The sequence below is a fragment of the Lagenorhynchus albirostris genome, chromosome 14 (assembly GCF_949774975.1).
Source record: "Lagenorhynchus albirostris chromosome 14, mLagAlb1.1, whole genome shotgun sequence".
Taxonomy (NCBI): domain Eukaryota; kingdom Metazoa; phylum Chordata; class Mammalia; order Artiodactyla; family Delphinidae; genus Lagenorhynchus; species Lagenorhynchus albirostris.
In genome coordinates, this window is record NC_083108.1 from 64,828,302 (window position 1) to 64,845,426 (window position 17,125).

Genomic DNA, 17,125 nt, shown 5'->3' on the forward strand with positions numbered 1-17,125 from the left:
CTCTGCTCAAGAACCCCTGCCCCAGACACTCACTCTTTTACTTGCACGGTGGTGGCGTAGCTGGAGCAGGCACTCTCCACGGACACGGAGAAGCCCCGCCTGCCCTCGGTGGTGGCCGGCATGGAGATGTGTGTGACGGAATAGGGCAGCTGGTCCTGGACAGACTCTGTGGAGAGCCTCTCAAACATGGGTGCCAGCACCACCTCGTTGTGGCACTTCCCACTGCGGGAGGAGCAGAAAGGGGGCTGAGAACCCGCAGCCCCACCTGGAAGCCCCCACGTGGCTTCAAGTAACAATATCCATAGCCCCATGTTCACTGCCCTTGCCCGATTCCAGCTGACAAGAATAAGCAGCCTGGGTTCTCTGGGGTGGGCTGGGACTGGGGGAGAGACGGCCTGGGTTCTCTTCACTCTGCCTCTGACTCAAATTAAGCACTGGGCCTCAGCCTGACTTCTTTTATCGACAGAGGCAGTTGGACTGAGTGAGTTCTAAGGGGTCTTTGCCTTTAATGTTCTGGGATCCTTCTCCGAGAGCGCCCTCCCAGGCACTCTCTTCCTCTGGGAGGCTTGCAGGGCAGTGTGGTTATTCTCCCAGTAGGTAAGGACAGAGGGCAGAGACGTTAATCATCTTGCTCACAGCTTTCAGACCTGGTTAAGAGCATTGCTGTGATAGGAATCCAGCATGCTGATACCCCTGTAATCTTTCTGCCTAACTCACAGTGCCACTTGTCCCTCTCTCTTGGCCACTCTTGTAGGGAAGGATGGACACGGGGCCATCATCTTACCAGTAGAGGGTGGCGTGCTGCACCAGGGCGTACGCATCCCCATCCTCAATGATCACCTTGCAGCTCATACAGGCAAAGCACTCTGGGTGGTACTTGAACTCCCCGGCCACCTGTTAGCAGGTGGGGAAAAGGGTAGACAGACATGGGGAGGAAGTGAGTTGTCACTGCTGCTGGAGTGAAGGTAGGGATGGGCGAGGGACCTCCCATCAAGGATCTACAGACCCCAGTCATAATCTACCTTGGCACTCCCCTCCCTCGCGCTTCCAGAGAAAGGGTCAGATGGGTGCCTCCCTGTCATTTCGGAGACTGCAAAAAACTCTTTCAGTCTCAGCCATGAGAACAGGATCCCAGAAGTAATCATCCCCACTAGAAAGGCTCATACTCTCCTTTAAGGCCCTCATCCCATCGTACTGTGTCTCCTCCCTGCCTGCCTACCCACCCACCCCAACACTGGACTGTTAAGTCTTTGAGGGAAGGACCTTACCTGGCACTTAATGGGTACTAAAAAAAAAATCTGTTAAATGACTGAATAAATAAAGAGAGAGGCCTTGGCTGATGGGAAGACCAGAAGATGAATGGCCACGGGGAACTGGAGGTACTGACAATGGACTCTGATGACCAAGAGGGGCAGAGATGGAGGGATTCACGCACCATGACAGGTCCCGTCATCAGCAGAGAGCATCCATGGCAGAACTCCCCAAACTTCCCCCAGTAGTCCTTGTGGCAGTATAGCTTCCCATCCTTCTCGTAGTACCAGTTGGTGAGGGAATCCTGGCATTCAGAACATCTGAAAGGCAAGATGAGAACAGAAACTCTCCCGGATCCTTGGAACTAGGCTACACGGGCCGCCCCTGGCTCCCAGGTGTAAGAACAAAATGGAGGGACCTCTTTGATCCAGAGCCAGGACAAGGGAATGTTACAGTTTGCTGCTATCTTCCCAACGGAAGCCAGTCTGAGTGAACAGGACCCCAGAAACCAGCTCTGTATGACCTGCCTCCGCTGGGGGACCTCAACCTTTCTCGGTCTTGAAGCCCTTGGAGAATCTGATAGAGCCAAGAAGCCTCTCCTGGCAAAATGCGCATAGGAGGAAAATGTGCATAGAATTTAGGTATGGGGTACATGTGTATCAAGGGTTGAAGCCTACTCACGGACCCTGTTAAGAACCTCTGGTCTAGACAGCTATCTCGACAAATCAAAGAAGCTCAAAAACCCACCCATTACCAACAGCATCACTGATGTAGCATTCTTTTTTTAATTAAAAAATTTTTTTAAATTGACGTATAATTGATTTACAATGTTGTGCCAATCTCTGCAGTATAGCAAAGTGACTCAGTTATACACATATAGACATTTTTTTAAAAAATATTTTCCATGATGGTTTGTCACAGGATATTGAATATAGTTCCCTGTGCTATGCAGTAGGAACCTGTTGTTTATCCATCCTATATATAACACTTTATGGTGTAGCATGCTTGAGAAAATTATGTTAAGCATAAAGAAACAGTCAGGCAAATCCAGAAAGGGGAGGTCATTCTATAAGACAACTGCTCTTTACTCTTCCAAAAAGTTAAGGCCCAGGGATTAAAAAAGCCTAGAGACACAGAAACCAAATGCGATACCTAAACCTTGTATTTGAATCTGGACTGAAAAAGAAAACAGACGAGAGTGACATTTTTGGAACAACTGAGGAAATCTGAATTTGGACTATACATTAGATTATATTGTAAAATTACTGTCAATTTTCTTAGATGTGATGATACTTTGGCTATATAGAAAAATTTGTAGAAGAAAAAATAGTAAAGTAATAATTAAGGGGAAACTTCAACTGACTTTTAAATAGTTAAGTAAAAATAAATAAATAAAACATTGTGTGTGTGTACAGACAAAGTGGCTTAAAGTTAGCAAATGATGGGGCTTCCCTGGTGGCGCAGTGGTTGAGAGTCTGCCTGCCGATGCAGGGGACACGGGTTCGTGCCCCGGTCCGGGAGGATCCCACATGCCGCGGAGCAGCTGGGCCCGTGAGCCATGGCCGCTGAGCCTGCGCGTCCGGAGCCTATGCTCCACAACGGGAGAGGCCACAACAGTGAGAGGCCCGCGTACCGCAAAAAAAAAAAAAAAAAAAAAAAGTTAGCAAATGATGAGTCTAGGTGATGGACACATGAGTGTTCTTTGAACTATTCTTTCAACTTTTCTATATATTTGAAAATTTTCAAAATAAAATATTGGGGGGATAAAACCAAAACCCCATCGGCGCTGTGTAATACATGCATGTTAACCCCAGGCCTCCTTTCTGCTCCAGTCACCGTGACGTTCCACCTTTGGTCAGGCGGGGGGGGGGTGTTCTCGGGCCATGTCTGTACAGACATGCTCGTCCTCACGTCTGATCCTGGCGCCCAGTGCTAAGAGCCCCTCGGCCTGACAAGCCCACCCCACCTCTTTCTCCCTAGTTAACAGACTCTCTGTTATTGTCATGGAGGCCTCACACCACCCACACTGGCCACATCCTTGCTTTCTGAGAGGCAGGGTGGAGCTGCCTCTTGGTTTGAATCCTAACCCTGCTGCTTACTAGTTATGTCATCTTGGGCAAGTGACTTCACTTCTCTGACCCAGCTTCCTTATCTGTAAAATAGACTGCTGCGAAAATAAAATAATCTGTATTAAAGTGTAGACAGTTTGGGACTTCCCTGGCAGTTCAGTGGTTGGGGTTCCGTGCTTCCACTGCAGGGGGCACGGGTTCAATCCCCGGTGGGGAACTAGGATCCCGCAAGCTGCGTGGTAGGGCCAAAAATAAAATTAAAAAATAAAAAAAATAAAGTATACACAGTTTCTATAAAAGGTCTAGTGCAGTAGGAACTCAGTAAGTGTTCACTGCTGTTAAAGATGATGATGATAATGGAAGCTCACGTTATCAGCCCCTTACTGCCATCAGCTGGGTGGCTTTTGGACAACTTCTCTCAGTAGCTTTTCCTCATTGACAAAATGTGACTCACAGCAACTATTACAAAGACCCACTATGAAGACTAAATAAGTTAACGCAAGAGGAAAGCCTTTTGCAAACTATGAAGGGCAAGGCAAGTGTATTACAGTAACTTGGGAGTAAATTGGCAAGCACTGTAGATAGAAAAGATAGATATACAAGGTTTCCAACTCCGCTTTCCAAGAGCTTTATAATGAGTTGGGGAAGAGAAATTCTAATCAAAACTTGATTAACAGTGCAGGGTGAGAGGCCACGATGGGGGCTTCTGCCACCAGCCATTCCCACCTTCAGCATTTCCTACTTGTCCTTTGGATGCTGAACTTCAGGGTCCTGAGAGCTGGGTCTGGTATGAACAGTAAGGATATGAAGTGCCCAGAATGGCTCAGTGAGGACCACAAATTACAGGAGGTAGAGGAGAAGACCCTGTTCTGGGCTTGCAGCTCCAACTCCTCTCAATGTAAAAGGCATGCTGGGAGACTTCCCTGGTGGCGGAGTGGTTAAGAATCCGCCTGCCAATGCCGGGGACATGGGTTTGATCCCTGGCTTGGAAAGATCCCACATGCCACGGAGCAACTAAGCCCGTGCGCCACAACTACTGAGCCTGCGCTCTAGAGCCTGCATGCCGCAACTACTGAAGCCTGCGCACTGCATCGACAAGTAGCCCCCCGCTCGCCACAACTAGAGAAAGCTGACGCGCAGCAACGGAGACCCAACACAGCCAAAAAAAAAAAAAAAGGGCACATTGGATGAGCTCTGAATTGGGAGGAGAGACTACATGCCCTTGGAAAAGCCCCTTTCCCTCTCTGGGCTCAGTTTCCCCACCTGTAAAATGAGGGGATTAGACTTTTCCCTAGATGATTGAAGGTTCAAGTCTCAGCACCACTTTCCCCCTAAGTGGCCTAGGGCCAGCTGCTTTAACTCATTTGTGAAATGGCAACATCACCACCTACTTTCGGGGTAACAGTGAGGATTAAACTAGGTTCTGGACGGCTGTGAGGTGCCTAGCACAGGGCCAGCACCAGAAGCAGGGGCTTCCTTCCTGCTGCCACCTGCTGATGTAAAGTTTCTGGGTATCTGCTTTCCTCCTTCACTGGATAGGAACAGTGTCCCACTTACTCCTGGTAGACTCAGCACCTTGCAAAGGGCTGGCAGAGTAAGCCCTTAGCAAATGTTTCCAAAGTGAAAACGGTGGGAGTGGCAAGAACCAGCAGTCCAGGTGGGAGCACAAGAGTTCCAGGGCTCACGGTCACCAGGCCCTACCCCTCTCCTGTCTGCAGGAGAGAAAAGCTGGTGCAGATGAATTTGCACCCAACTGCAGGCCTGGGCCCTGTCACACCCTCACAATGGTATGTGTGCCGCGGGGCACAGGAGCACCAGACACGTCCTTCTCTCCATTGCCAATATCCTGCTTTTGTTTGCTGCAAGTAGCCCTGGCCAGGCCCAGGAGAGGAGGCAGGGAGAGAAGCGAGTGCAGGCACGCAGGAGACAGCCACGCCAGCCTCCTGGGAAGAACACCTGGCCAGAGAGCAACACCACCGATGCATACATCTGTGTCAAGGAATGCCTTTGACGGGCACAGCCAGCTGCATGGCCAAAGTCAGTCACCACAGGTGTCTCTGAAGAACAGGAAGGTGAACAGCTGATAGGAGGACTGGTTGTGGGTCCCCAAGCTGCTTTGTCACACAACACAAGTGGTTCCAGGCCACCGGGGAAGTTGCCAGGGTAGACTTAGAGTCCTAGCTTAGACATTAACAGCAGCTATGGTGACCTGTTACAGGAATGCTAACCATACTCTGGGTGCTGTTATGAGGTGCCTTACATGATCTCTAACCCTGACCACACCCTGCAAGGTGATAGGATTATCCCTGTTTCACAGACTAGGAGACTGAAAAGCAGGATCAAGTCACTTCTGCGAAGTTGCCCGGTACACACATGACGGAGCTGGGATCTGAACCAATGTGCGCTTGCACCTGACGATGCAGCACATCCACTAAGCTGGGCGTCGGGGTTTGCATCTTTGAAAACACAGAGGCTGGAGCCCTGAGAGCTCGCGTTCCTTCTAGTGTTAACACTTGCTGACACTCCTCCTTAAGCCCAAGGACCCAACAGTTAAATGGCACAGCGACTCTCCTCCTCCGCTGAGTCCACAGCAGGCTGGTCCCCAGGAGACTCTGCCTTTTAAGAAAAGAATCCAAAACACACTCTGGGAAAGTAAGGTCCTACTCAAAAGAATCCCACCTCAGGTTCTCAGGGGCTACGGCCACAATATGCTCTCCCCAAAGCCAAGGCTTTTTCCCAGCTTTCAATTTTTTAAAGTTTCAAGTGAAAGTTAACATCTGTCCTGGCTGCAGGCCAGAGGGCATCCATCTCAGAGGTGGTGGGGTTGATGGTGGAGTCCAGACCTGGGGTGGACGCATCAGCCACCACACTCTCCCGGTCAGTGAGCGGAGCTGAAACCCTCCAGCCCACACGCCTTGACCTCCAGAACTTTTCCCGAGCACTACGGAGAGCCTGGGTGGGTACAAAGTGGACCAAACCCTGATGGTCAGTTCAGTGGGCAGCTCAGATCCAAGCTGAGGCCTTTTGAGTCAGCAGGGAACACACCAGTTAAAAAAAATAATACTTAGAGTCTCACAAATAACTTTTTTCAAGATCTGGGTCCATATTCCTTCTTTGCCATTTACTATCCGTGTCACATAAAGCCAGTTACTTCATGACTCTTGAGCCTCAGTGTCCTCATTTGCACACCGGTGATGATGAGAATTAAATCACGTACAAATGCCTAGCACGAGCCTGGCCCACAGCTGGTGCCCATGAAGCGTTCACTTCCCCACCTCCGTCTTTAATTTGAGAACACCAAGGGCAAAAGGAGACAGACCCCTTGCCCTGCCATGCCCAAGCAAGACGGACCTGTTTCTTGGCCCAGAACCAAATAGATTTCTGGAAATAGAGACGGTTCCCAAATGAATTATTCATCTAGCCCATTAGAAATCAATTGATTATAATCAATTCCTACCAATTAGGAAATAGTTACTGTGCATCTAGGGTGTGCAAGACCAAATAGGCAAGATGCTGGGAGAAGCCAAGTGCGATAAGACAGAGGCCTGGCCCTCAGTCACATGCAAATTCTCCAGACCAAATGTTTACAGGTAAAATTTCAACCTCATGTGGTAAAAGCAGAACACAGCCACAATTACAGTGGATTTACATAGGTTAAAGAACAAGCCCTCCCATGTCCTGGTTGAGGGCCTGGTTGGATGCTCATCCTTAGCGTCTGAATGAGCAGAAAACTGTTGGGAAGAAGCTTCTTCCAGCCCCTACCTCTGAGCTGTGACCAGGGTGGACGGGAGAGCGGGCACTCTCTCTGCCCCTGCCTGAGAGTCACAACTGGGGATGCTACGCCTCCCCCAGGCCCAGGGGCTGCAGAGAGAACAGGGGCCTATAGACTCCGGTCCATCAGAACCCAGTGTTCTACCACCACAGACCCCTTTATTACTCCTCCTTCCTGCAGACCCTGTAGACTGAAACAGGCTGTCAATTAAGCTGTAATTATTATGGATATGTTGATATCCTGTTTGAAAAAATTAACCAAACACATAATGAGCCTCTGATCAGCAAGAAATAAGTGCTGCCAGAGTGCATTGATTCAGTTCCAACCAAAAGCCAGGAAGGCTGTAATAGTTTCAAGCAATTTGTGCCGTCGTGCTGCAGTTAAGGGTAGAGCCTCCGGTATTTGGAAAAAATGGAAAAGAGCTTGTGTGTCTCTGAGGAGGTACATAGGTTGCGGAGTTGGGAACCATTCACCTCATCAAGTCCTTCATTTTTCAGATGAGGAGAAAAAGAGTCCCAAGGTGGCTGCCAAATGTTACTGCTAAGCTGGGCTGGGTTAAGAACAGTTTCTCCCTTTAAACATGGGTTGCTTTAGAATACAAAAATGAACTTGTTTTCTTTAAGAGACAATGTGTAAACCAAACCCATTAAATCAATGTTGGGCATTAAACAGAAAAGCTATAAAAAGAAAAATCCTTTAAAGATGTCAGACAAAAGTCACTCCCTAATTTACCTCTTTTGTAAATTCCAATTCGAGGTGTTTTCTTACTTGGGAGGACACTTGTAACTGCATCTCACCCCCCAAGCTGGTGGCACCGGCAGCGGAAGACAGTGCTCTCTGCTGAGTGCAACCTGCCAGGCATGGGTGCCGGGGGTACAGAAATCACATCTTTCATCCCCGGCTCCCTCTTCCTTCCCCTGCGCACTGTCACGCCAGATGATGTCCCCGTGGAATTTGGTTGCGTCACTCTCCTTGCAACCAGAGCCCCAGAACTCCTGTGTGTTCAAGGCCTAGGGTCAAGGACTTAATTTGTTCCATGAATCTCGTAAGGGTCGTGTTCAGGAGCCCAGGAAGTCCAGTCCCTATGCTCTGCAGAGGAGGAAACTGAGGCCCAGGGAGGTGTCAGAGGGCTGCCATGAGGACATCCTGTAGTAAAGGAGAGGGCTGATGGCAGAAGCATCTTTCTGACCAGGCAGGGACAGTGGTGACTGATGAGACTGCTACCTGGGAGAGTGGAGGGTCTGGGTGGTCCCTCCTGTGGGGCACACAGCCCCATGTGTGGCTAGCTCTTCAGAAGTGGCTTCAGGAATGTGGCCTCCCATTTGGGGGAGGGGGCAGCGGAGAGGGTCTATGGCCAGTCAGTCAGTCGTTCCCGCCCCCCTCCAGCTGGCCAAACAGAGTTGGGGGGAGGGCTGTCAGGTTGCCCAGAGGAGCTGGGGCAGAAAAAGATAAAGGACAGGCAGACCTGGGTGGTTTCAGTGGCCTGGCCCTCAGAGGTCCAGGATGAGAGTTCATTATCTGCTCTAGCTCCTCAGAAGTTGTGTCTTGTCCCTGGAGATTAAAAGGGGCACATGTTCCTGCTTCTAAGGGAACGACCCCTCCCCCAAGCTGCCTATCCAGGATTAAGAGTAAGAGGGATTAATGAGGCCCTGGCTTAACCCAGTGGCTACTTCAAACACTTGGCATCTTGATTCCACATGGTACAGCTCAAGATCAATTCCCACTGGCTCTGCAGAGGAGAATCTCTGCCATCCCTTCATATGCCAGGCACACTATGGGGACCCTCTTTCTGCTCGAATCTCTCTGCTTCAAGAGGAAAGCAAACCTGAGAACGATCCTGTGGGGGATACATGCAGGGGGAGGTGCAGCCTCCTGAGGATGAGAGAAGAAACTCAGGAAGACAGATGAGGCGGGCCAGAGAGACCCCACAAGTTAACTATGTTGAAACCAGTTGCCACATCTGTAAAATGGGGATACAAAACGTCTTGAGGCTGTTGAGAGATCAAAGGATAAAGTACATAGCAGGATGCCTGGAAGAGTTAGCCCTGAGGACCAGTTCCCTCCCCCCTCCCTCAAATCCAGGGGTTTCCCACCACTCTACCAGGGTCTAGTAATTCCCAGAAACCACATGGTGTTCTGCTTTTCTGCCCAGGGCACAGCCACCTGACTATGTATCCCAGCAGCGAGTTAGGGGCAAGGGGCTGGGTTGGGGAAGCCAGACGACCAGGGCCATGGGTGAGGGGGAGGCAGACCTTGGAACAACAGGCTGCTCCCAAAGAATGAAAACAAGCCCCACCCCAGCCAGGAATGGCTCCATTCAGGAGGGACCCAGAGGGCCAGAACCCCCCTGGGGAGTTTCTGTTGGAGGCGGGGTGGGGCAGAGAGCAGAGAAAGGCAGGTCAGAGGTAGAGAGGAAGTTTCCACATCTCCCTTTGAAAAGCCCCACAGAAGCTCAGGCCTGGGGACCTGGCAGGCACGAGGGCCAGCCCCACAGCTCAGGATACTCCAAAGCCAGCTGCCCCAGTCTCACTTGCCCAGGCCTTTCCCCAGCAACTGTACTCATAGGGAGCACAGGAGCCCTTAAAGGCCAGAAGCAAAGGTGCCTGCCATTAAGAGAACAAACGTGTATAATGAGAGTGCCTACCGTGGACCGGGCTGCCCACACCCAGGCCTCGCCAGCTTCCATGCTGTTTGGCAAAACCTGCCCATCCTGCTTGTTGGGACAAATTCCTGGGCAGGCGGCACAGCCTGCAGGCAGGTGAGGCACAGCCTGCAGGCAGGTGAGACGTGTGAGAGCTAGAAGAACAGCACACTAGCTGTGCTCTTCCCCTGGAAGCAGTAACACCAAGAGCAGGCCGGGTCGGCGGCACCTTTCAGAGGCTCTTCCAGGTGTGTCTGGGAAGGAAGGAGAGGCCGAGCTCCCCAGGAGCTGCCTTCTGGGCCCACCCCTCACCTCCCATTCCCAGCACATGGGGGAAGCCTTCGCCAGCCTGGTTCTGCTTGGAAGCAGCTTCCACTGGCTTCTGCCTGACACACGGTCAAAGGACAAGTGAAATCTGAGAAGCAGATTCAGGGAGGCATCTGCCCTCCCCTCAGGACAAGGGGCCCAAAGAGGAGATGGGAAGAGGACTCGGAGCCCAACTCACCGGAAGGGGTCTCTGGAGGTGAAGTAAGCCTGGACGGACAAGTAACTCCCCATCTTCTTCCCACATCAGATACACAAGCTCAGCTGCAAACCCGTCTGGGAGGGCCTCTAGCCGGCAGACGGCCACCATGACAGGTCCGGGGCTCCGGCACTGCTGGCTGTGGGCTGGCTGCCCGGCTCACCTCTCCCTCTGGAGGGGCCGGAGAGGTGTGAGCGCTCTGGGCCCCTTGCCCCCCAGCAGAGACCCGCAGGGGCTCATGGCTGGGATGCTGCCCCCCAGTTCTTGGAGGCTGGATGGCCCCTCAGGACTCGGGAGAAGCACCTCTCTGCGGAGGCTACACGCACACAAGGATTCTTGGGCAGGGGCCGGTGACTAGCCAGGAAAGAGGCGCTGCTGTCAAGTTAGCCTTCTTCTCCAGCCCCACCCCTGCCGGGGGAAGGAGGGAGGAAGGGGAGGGGCTCCGCGCGGAACGAGGTGTGTGGTTGGAGCAGCTATTAGGAAACAGACCTTGCAGGCAAGGGGTGGAGCTGAGCGGGAGGGAGGCTGCAGGCTGGCGCCGCAGACAATAACCAGGAATGGCTGGGTGTCCGTCCCTGAGCTCGGGGAAGGGCAGGGCAGGAGAGGGGGTGAGCACATCTGCCCCAAGTGTCCCCAACCTGAAGAGCCGCCCAAAGGACGGTAACTCTGCTCGGAGGTGAAGAAAAACACAGAAGACCAGCTCCAGGCCAAGCCACACCCACCCCCTAAAGTGGGGGGCCCTCTGGCAGGAGAGGTTGGTCCAGAGACCCAGGTCCAGAGAGCTGCCCTCTGGGCTGTCTGCTCTGGGCTGGCATCTACTTGGTGCTGGCACTAGGGTCCCCATTCATTCCTTCCCTCTGCCTGGCCTGGAGACTGCCACTCCACTTCTGGGCAGAGCTGCACTGTGGATGAGGAAACAAGGCCCAGGGTGTTAACTGACGCCTGCTGTTTCTCCGTGTGGCAAGCACCTGTATGACACTGTCTTATTTCTCTGACATGGGAGTTATGTCCATGGTATACACAAAGAAAGTGAGGTACAGAGAGATTAGGTAACTTACCCGAGGCCAAAAAACTAGTCAGTGGCAGGGCTGGGATTTCAATGCAGACTCATGTGACTCTAGGGCTGAAGGTCTCAGCCCTGAGCTTCATTCTGCCTCTTCAAGGGGAAAGATCTCTTTCAAAGCACTCCTGCAAGTAGGAGGAGCACAGAGCCTGTATCCCAGGTCACCTGTCCCCTCTCTCTCTTTCTTTCTTTCTTTCATTCATTCATTCCTAGAATGCCAGCCATCGGCCTCAGCAGGCAGTGGTGCTTCTTCCACGGTGACCATGGTAACCAGGCTTCTCAAACTGAAAAACAGGGCACGATGGAGGACAAGGCCCATGGTGTCTGTGGGGATGATTGGCCAGGTATCTGGAGTGGGGCCTGCCTGAAGAGCCCCAGCTGCAGGACTGACCAAACGAGGGCCCACCACTGGGAGAGCCCCCAGAAGACGTAGGCACGTCCAGAACTCATTGCTAGACTTGAGGGAGCGACACCAGCTCTTTCCCACCAGGCACACACTCCTCTCCTCTGAAGTCACCCTGTCACTATGACAGGAAAGCCTGTGGCGAAGGTGGTGGCTGTGTGTCAAGGGAGCCTCTTCCCATTCCTCTACTGACTGGGCACAGGGATAACGAGTGTGATAAGAGAGGGTGTTTGCACCCTGTTATAAGCTGGCATTTATCGAGCACTTAGGACGTTCCAGGCCCTGTGTTAAGTGCTCTGCATCTGTTATCTATCATACTTAAATGGCCAATCTACAGGGTAGATGTTATCACTCCCACTTAACAGATGATGGAACTGAGGTTTTGAATGGTTGTGTCACTAGCCTGAAGACAAACAGCTGGTAAGTGGGGGAGCTGGGTTTCAAATCCAGTAAGAGCCGGGGTTGGGACACTTTTTCTGTAAAGGGCCAGACAGCAAACATTTTAGGCTTTGCAGGCCTACACGAATACAGACTCTGTCACTGCAGCACGAAAGTGGCCATATATAAAATGTAAACAAACGGATGTGGCTCTGTTCCAATAAAACTTTATTTATGGACACTGAAATTTGAATTTCATGTTACTTTCATGTGCCACAAAGTATTCTTTTGCTTTCCCCCCTCAACCACTTAAAAATGTAAAAATCACAGGGCATACAAAAACAGGCGGTGGGCTAGTCTGCTGACCACTGCTCCACAGGCAGCACACTCAACCACACCGTTTCCGGCCTCTAATCATGAAGACCAGCCTTTGGCATTATTGCAGAACTCAGCCACGTCTATCTCCTGCCACACAGACCCCACACTCCAGCCCCAGAGGCAGCCAGCAGGCAGTGAGCACTGGACGAGGGCTCACCCTCACTCACCCTGTCCCAAGCCCTATGTGCAGCACTTACAAGCATAAGTGAATTTTAACCCACACCAGCAGGCAGTCCTGTGATCGCCCCCTTTTTACAGAGGAAGGAACAGAGGTACAGAGAGTTTAAATCCCTTGCCTGAGGTCACCCAGTTGTACACGTGAGAGGTGAAGCCAGGATTTGAACCCAGGCTGTCGAACTTGAGCTCTACCATTGCTATGTTGGAGCCCAGCCTGGGCCCGCAGCCAGACTGTCTGGGTTTGAGTACGACAAGGCACTGCACATAAGCCCTTGGCACAGAGTTTGGAACACATTAAGGGTTGATAAATGTTAGCTGCTAATATCATTAAGACTATTGTTACTACCACTATGGGCTAGCTATGTGGCCTTCAGCAAGTTGCTGCCCCTGTCTCAGCCTTGGTGAGGTCTCTAAATAGCTGCCAGCTTCAATGTTTTTCAGCCCTATGAGGTTGCAGAGGGCTCCTTGTTTTCCTTGGGTCTCAAGTTGAGTTTAAACCTCTTGAGCTGGCCCTGAGGGGATCAGGATCCTTGCCTGGGGGCCACACAAGAGCCACAGAGGAGGTGGGGCAGAGTGGAAGGGTGGGGGGAACAACACACAGTATACCGAAAGGCCGGCCCAGATGAGAGCTGGGAGCTCTCTTTCTTCCAGTGACAGAGCCAACTATTTCTCACCAAAAATCTATTATGTTCCCCTGTAATTCGATCAGGCAAGAAGGGGGCCCCAAATTAAGTCTGGAACTAGCAAATTATCTTCTAATTGCACCCTCTGATTTCCATCTGATGAACAGAGTGCGGATGGAAGAAAATGCAAGCCACAAAGAGACGGGGCCAGGGAGCCCATGAGCATAACTCCTCTTGACATTTCACACAGCTCTGCTGTTCCAGCGGCGGCGGGTGCAGTGAGTCGGTGTCTAGGAATGCGAGCAGGAGGCTGCAGGCACTCTCCATCCCCCCTACTCCCCTCACAAAGGACTCAGTGGGTGGGTGGGTGTGTGGGGAACTAGTGTAAGGACCTCTCAATGCCATAAAACTGCCTCCCCCTGGAAGAGGTGTGGCTGCCTCCCCCAGTGCTGACCTGAAGCGGAGGCCCCTCCAAGGTGGAGTCCACTTGACCCCTATAAATCCAGACTGCAGGAGGAACCATGAAGGACGCGAAACCACCAGACGTGAGAAGCCGCTGGCTGATCAGACTCAAGCGTGTGGCTCCTCAGGGCCAACTTCAAAGGCCTCCAACCCCCCCAGAACTGGGAGGCGGGAGGTCACAATGGAGGCTGTACTTCCACCCCCTGCCCCTGGATACTGGTTCTGGGTGGAAAGCTGCTCTTCTAGGTACCAGAGCAGCTGGCACAGGATTCAGAGGCTGCGGCTGCCAGAGGCAACTGCAGGGATCCTTGGACTGGCAGTGACGGACGGGATAAGATGGCAGGGGAGGTACTAATCTCCTGCACATTTCACAAGTTGGAAACCTGGAGGAGAGCCCAGCAAACTGACTCCTCGGAACCAGCTGAGACACTGGGCTTCAAGGCGGCTGCGAAGCTGGCAAGGACAGCCTTCAGGGCCAGTGGCCGCAAGTGAGTGCTCTGGGGAGCAGTGGTGAATGAATGAATCACCCCAACCTCTTCTCAGAAGGCAGCTCTGGTCAGATAACCTGAAGCCCAAGGAACTGTGTCCGTGTGGGGCCCTCTACTGGCCGGGAGGACTCCATCCAGGGATGGGAGCTCGGAGACCTTGGAAGGGGAGCGGCGTCATCCTCATCTGCTGTTTTTCTTGCCTCTGCTCCCCCTCAATTCCAGTTCACTTTCCATACTAAAGCAGCAGTCAGATGAGGGTCCCAGCAAGTCTACTGCTAGAAATTTTGCCCAGAGAAATATTCCTACAAACGTGCCAAGACCTGTGTCCAGCATGGTTTCATGCTGAAAGATGAGGAATAATCCATGTGCCCATCAGCAGGGATGGGCTACATGCAATCTCACTTCCACGTGACAGAATACTACGCAGATGTTAAGAATAATGAGGTAGGGGCCTCCCTCGTGGTGCAGTGGTTAAGAATCCGCCTGCCAATGCAGGGGATACGGGTTCAAGCCTTGGTCTGGGAAGACCCCACAGGCTGTGGAGCAACTAAGCCCATGTGTCACAACTACTGAGCCTGCGCTCTAGAGCTCATGAGCCACAACTACCGAGCCCATGTGCCACAACTACTGAAGCCCACGCCTAGAGCCTGTGCTCCGCAACAACAGAAGTCACTGCAATGAGAAGCCCGCACACCGCAACAACGAGTAGCCCCCGCTTGCCACAACTAGAGAAAGCCCTCATTCAGCAACAAAGACCCAATGCAGCCAAAAAATAAATAAATTAATATTTAAAAAAATAATAATAATGAGGTAGATCCTAGGGTCCTGAAACAGAAACTGTCCTGGGTAAAGGGTTACGTGAAAAATCCAGGCATCAGAGAGAGTGTGCAGTATGATCCCACCATTTCAAAAGTCTATGCGCGTAATCCTTAGAGACCACCTGGCGGACTCTACCATGTGGCTGTTGGTTTCTCTTCAGGGTAGTGAGACAAGCAGCATGGAGGAAACAGCATTCATTTTCTACCTTTTAATACTGCTTACATTTTTTCTTACACTTAAGTGCTGCTTTTTAAAACGATAAAGGACAAAAACAAACAGAAGTCCTGGGACCTCCCTGGTGGTCCAGTGATTAAGAATCCACCTTCCGGGCTTCTCTGGTGCAGTGGTTAAGAACCTGCCTGCCAATGCAAGGGACACACGTTCGAGCCCTGGCCCAGGAAGATTCTACATGCCGCGGAGCAACTAAGCCCATGCGCCACAACTACTGAGCCTGAGCTCTAGAGCCCGCAAGCCACAACTACTGAGCCCACTTGCCATAACTACGAAGCCTGCGTGCCTAGAGCCTGTGCTCCGCAACAAGAGAAGCCACAACAATAAGAAGCCAGTGCATCGCAACGAAGAGTAGTCCCTGCTCACCGCAACTAGAGAAAGCCCGCGCACAGCAACGAAGAGGGAAAAAAAAAAAAGCAAACAAAAAGAATCCACCTTCCAATGCAGGGGATATGGGTTCGATCCCTGGTCAGGGAACTAAGATCCCACATGCTGTGGGGCAACTAAGCCTGTGCACCGCAACTACTGAGCCCGTGAACTCTGGAGCCCGTGCGCCACACCTACAGAAGCCCGTGAACCGCAACTAGAGAAGCCAGCTCACCGCAATGAAAGGAAACCCACGTGCCACAACAAAGACCCAGCGCAGCCAAAAAACACAAAAGTCCCATGGTTTAGAGTAAACACCTTCTCATGTGTTTTTCCTAGTGCTCCTGTCCAGAGGCAAAGGCTGCTTGGGTGCCCTGCACTCAGGACCCCCAGGGCTGTCTCTCCAGCATCCCTCCTGGGGTCACCACTCTGGCCACCTCCTGCCCCACTCTACTTCCTGACCTGGCCACGTAGGCTCTCCCTGGGCAGTCCCAAGCCTTTGCTCCCTTAGCTCCTGTAGCCTCCTCCACCTCCAGCTGGTGACTGTCTCCTCCTTTTTTTAAAAATTAATTAATTTATTTTTGGCTGCGTTGGGTCTTCGTTGCTGAACGCAGGCTTTCTCTAGTTGCGGTGAGTGGGGGCTACTCTTTGTTGTGGTGTGCGGGCTTCTCATTGCGGTAGCTTCTCTTGTTGCAGAGCATGGGCTCAGCAGTTGTGGCTCGCGGGCTCTAGAGCACAGGCTCAGTAGTTGTGGCACATAGGCTTAGTTGCCCCGCGGCATGTGGGATCTTCCCCGACCAGGGCTCAAACTCGTGTCCCTGTATTGGCAGGCGATTCTTAACCACTGCGCCACCAGGGAAGTCTCTGTCTCCTCCTTTTTCCAGGCCCACCTCCAAAAGAGCACTCAGTGTCCTCTGGAGAGGGTTTCCTTGACACATCCCCAAGCACATCACACACAGGAGGGTCTCGGAGCCCGTACCTGTTTACCTCCAAATCGAATACATGAGGCCCACCCCTGACATTTGCAGATGCCTAGTAAATGATTCAGGACCCCCATTACGAGCAACTTCTAGAGTGGTGATAACTAAGGTTTACAATGCGTTTTCAATTTACAAAGGGCTTTTATGCTCATCATCCAGGTTAGTCCCTGCAATAACCTCAAAAGGAGTACATACAGCACAGACAGGGCAAGGGAAGCCGAGGGATGTTAGGTAATCCATCCAAGGTTACTGCGGGGAAGTGCAGGACTGAGATTAAAAGCCTGGTTTGCTGACCTCCAATCCCATGCCCCTTCCTCAACAGGAACCCTAATGAGGCATTCAGGAATCCAGCCTCTCCAACACCTACCCAGGGCCCCGAAGTGCTGGGTATGCTGAACTCCTCCATCTGACTTCTCTAGATTTTCTGCCCACATTCTTATTGTCAGGATATCATGAAAGCAACTGCCTTGTGGGAATCAAGAGGGTCTCGTGACCAACAAC

At 51.9% G+C, this 17,125-nt stretch overlaps 1 protein-coding gene across 6 annotated transcripts in view; it reads right to left on the reverse strand.

The window, feature by feature from the left end:
* LOC132532385 (E3 ubiquitin-protein ligase RNF185) overlaps nt 1-17,125 on the reverse strand; it is an 87,823-nt gene that overhangs the window by 14,189 nt on the left and 56,509 nt on the right. For 5 of the 6 annotated variants that reach the window (XM_060170846.1, XM_060170844.1, XM_060170845.1 and 2 more), the window contains 3 exons: nt 1,436-1,571; nt 785-894; nt 34-222 (listed from right to left, as the gene is read on the reverse strand). In XM_060170846.1, the coding sequence (XP_060026829.1) occupies nt 34-222; nt 785-894; nt 1,436-1,571 (435 nt within the window). Of the gene's footprint in view, nt 1-33; nt 223-784; nt 895-1,435; nt 1,572-10,238; nt 10,672-17,125 lie in introns of those variants that run through there. The other variant, XM_060170849.1, reaches the window with a different exon arrangement.